The 3,549-nt window shown below is 39.9% G+C and overlaps 1 protein-coding gene across 1 annotated transcript in view; it reads right to left on the reverse strand.

The window, feature by feature from the left end:
* The window catches only part of LOC107718257 (ubiA prenyltransferase domain-containing protein 1-like), a 10,944-nt gene that overhangs the window by 4,825 nt on the left and 2,570 nt on the right, over positions 1–3,549 (reverse strand). Inside the window, exon 2 of the mRNA XM_016525250.1 lies at positions 741–1,329. Coding sequence (XP_016380736.1) covers positions 741–1,284 — 544 coding nt within the window. The 5' untranslated portion in view covers positions 1,285–1,329. The remainder of the gene's footprint in view (positions 1–740; positions 1,330–3,549) is intronic.

Below are 3,549 nucleotides of genomic sequence, written 5' to 3' on the forward strand. Positions count from 1 at the left end.
GTGTCGGGCTGAAACTAGCAAAAAACACTTGCGTCGCACCTGGCGCCGCATTGCACCAAGTGTATGATAGGGCCCCAGGGGTTAAACTATAAATTTTACAAAGCAGCGAGGATACTTTGTGCGCAAAGAAAACTAACAATTTATTCAACAATTCTTCTCCCCGAGTTACTGTCTAATGCCATTTTGGACAGTACCCCAGAACGTAATCAACAATCAGCGTTGTTTAGGTTTAGCATGCGCGCACTTTCTACTGAACATAAACACTGATTACGTGGATTACGTTCTGGGGTACTCTCTAAAATGGCGTTAGATGGTAACTCGGGGAGAAGAATTGTTGAATAAATTATGTTATTTTCTTTGCGCACAAAAAGTATTCTCGCTGCTTTGTAAAATTACGGTTGAACCCTGATGTCACATGGATTATTTTACCGATCTCCTTGCTATGTTTCTGTGCGTTGATCGTGTTAGTTCCATATGGAGGGTCAGAGAGCTCTTGGATTTCATCAAAAATATCTTAATTTGTGTTCCGAAGATGAACGAAGGTCTTAAGGGTTTGGAACGACATGAGTGTGAGTAATTAAAGAAATTTCATTTTTGGGTGAACTATTCCTTTAATTCTGGTAACTTTGACTTTATTCTCAAAATATTATGACTTTAATCTTTGATTTTTTTTTAACGTGGCACTAAAACGCCGTCGTACTAACCTCAACGAATGCATGAAAACCAATCAGCGTATTCACCTCCAGTGTATAAAAAAGAGCTGGACAGTCCTCCGAAATAAATGAGCGCTAGATGCTCTAGTTTGAGGGTGGAGAGGAAGTAGAGCAGAGTGGCACAGAGACATCCAGCGGAGTACAGCGCCGCTCCGAACATCACCACGTCCTGCGGCTTCAGGATCTGATCCACCAAAGTCCTGTCGTCGCTCTTCTTATGATCGATTCCCTTCGAGAAGTCGTAGTAGGTGTTCACCAGGTTCCCCGCCCCGTGGACCACCAAAACGGCCACGGCACACACCAGGAGGATGAGCAGGTCCACCGAGCCCTCCAGCTTATAGGCCAGAGCGCTGCCTAGAGCCACGGGGGTGAGGGAGGCGCTGAAGCTCCACGGCCTCAGGGCCAACACGTACGCCGCGCATTTGCCCTGAACATCCAGCGCCATCGGGGCCACGCGGGACAGACGGCTGCTGTGCTTCTGCTCCACTCCCGGCGGCTTCGTCCCATTCAGTCCGTTAGATCCTGAAAGCATGAAGGTCTCTCCGTCGGTCTGCTTCAAGCTGGAGGCCATCGTCAGCTCAATCCACGAGCGCTTCAGAGAGATCAGAGGACGCAGCTGTCCAATCACACACACAAAAACATCATGAGAACAGCAAACAACGACACCAGCAGCAGAAGAGCTAAAGCCATTTCCAGGCTTCTCAGAAGCAAAGTCGTCATACTTGCGTAAACTTCTATATAGCATTAGTGCCGCCCACTTTATCAGCAACTTTATCATTCCCATTCATTTTTCCCCATAGGGATTTAACCTTTGTGCGACCTTATGGACATTTTTGTCCTTTTCGGTTTTGTTTTTTTGATCATTTTGCCCATTTTGCCCGTGTTAATGCCAACTGCATAAATTTTGGCACAGGTGTGTATTTTTATTGGAACTTTAATATTTCGCCCACATTTCCTTTAATAAATCTATTTTACACTAGGTACAAAAAAAAGAGTTCCTCTCAGGACCTTAAGTACAAAAATGTCCTCATTGAAACCCATTAAATTTTACCCATGCAATTTTTAATCCCAGGGCCATTTAACTATAAAATGATGAAATATTTGTTAATAGGCTTTCATTCTGTTGGCAAGGCTTCAAAATTGAACATTTAAAAAAAAAAAAAAATTACCAGATGGTGCCATTTTCTCAGGTTTGGCCTATAAAGCAAATACTCACATCTTTCCTGTTTTCTGCTTTTGCTGTATTATAGAGCTAGTTGGATAAATTATGCAGCTATAATTGTGTGGGTGTGTTGGTATGGACGTAAGAGTGTGGTTTGTATGTGTGTGTGCACCTGTAATGTTGAATAATTATATATGACAAATTATACAGAATTTTTAATGCATTTTAAGGATACTTTTCCCATCAACTGGTCAAAATGCACAACAGCGCTGTATGCTGCGTGAAAGACGCGTGCACTCTCTGATGTAAACAAGCGCGGACCAGAAGCACATGGCGGAACGTGAGAGACGCTCTGGATGAAAGCGCACTTTCACTCTCTGACAGCAGATGGCGCTAAACTGCAGAAATGATAATAATAATGCTTTAAATTGATCAAAAGTGATGATAAGACATTTATAATGTTACAAAAGATTTCCATTTCAGATAAATGCTGTTCTTCTGAACTTTCTATTTATCAAAGAAACCTGAAAACAATTCTACGCTGTTTTCAACATAATAATAAATTATTTTTGAGTAACAAATCAGAATATTAGAATGATTTCTGAAGGATCATGTGACTGGAGTATTGATGCTAAAAATATAGCTTTTAAAATCACAGGAATAAATTACAACTTAAAAAAATATTCAAATAGAAAACGGTTATTTTAAATAGTAAAAATATTTCACAACATTACTGCTTTTGCTGTACTTTGGATAAAATAAATGCAGGCTTGGTGAGCAGAAGAGACTTCTTTATAAAACATAAAAAATCTTACTGATCAAAAACTTGACTGGTAGTGTATGTCAGCCTATAGTTTGAAATTAAAGATATTAATATTAATAAGGTGAGTCTGAGATGTTTATTTGACAGTGATTTAACATTTCTGTTTTGTATGAAGCCTAAATACAAATAAAAGGTGAACATTAATTTATTTGTGCTGGGTTTTTTTCTAAAATATTATATAGTTTTATATGAGGAGGTTTCATAGACTTGGCAAATTAATTTGTCATAAGTTTGTATGCACAGACATCTGTTGTGGGCGTTCTTGCCAGTTTTTATGAGTTTTGTTTTAATAGTGTTCATATCGATATCGGAATTATATCGTATCGACCGAAATTAAGAAATAAAACACCTTGTGCACAGCTATGGCATATGACACAGCGCTGCCCACACGGCTGTTGCTCCTGTAACAGCTCTTTTATCAGTTCTTTCGTCTTTGGGTCGTTATGTTTCTCACAGATTTCTGCTCGTTCTACATCAGATACACTAAAAAACGCTGGGTTGTTTTTTCAACCCAAATGCTGGGTTGAGACCGCTGGTTGAAAAATATGCGGATGCAGATTTCGCCTCAGAAATGGTCTGAACAGAAGAGGTGCTTTTAATATAACGTCAGTGAGTGTCTTATGTCATATTTACATAGTCATTGTGCCCGCGCCGGGAGTTAACAACACAACCCTGCTTGTGTGAGGAGCAGGCGATGCTCTCCGCTTCTTCAGAAGAGAGGGAAAGACGGTTAAGGCAAGTAAAGTTCAGAATTCCACCATGTTATCAATTTTATTTTTTTACTAAGAGTAAAATAATGTTTGTTTTTGTAGATGTTGAAAGCCAGAGGCATAGGAGAGCATCATTCTTTT

The sequence above is a fragment of the Sinocyclocheilus rhinocerous genome, unplaced genomic scaffold, assembly GCF_001515625.1.
Source record: "Sinocyclocheilus rhinocerous isolate Xijiao unplaced genomic scaffold, SAMN03320098_v1.1 scaffold1474, whole genome shotgun sequence".
NCBI classification, from domain to species: domain Eukaryota; kingdom Metazoa; phylum Chordata; class Actinopteri; order Cypriniformes; family Cyprinidae; genus Sinocyclocheilus; species Sinocyclocheilus rhinocerous.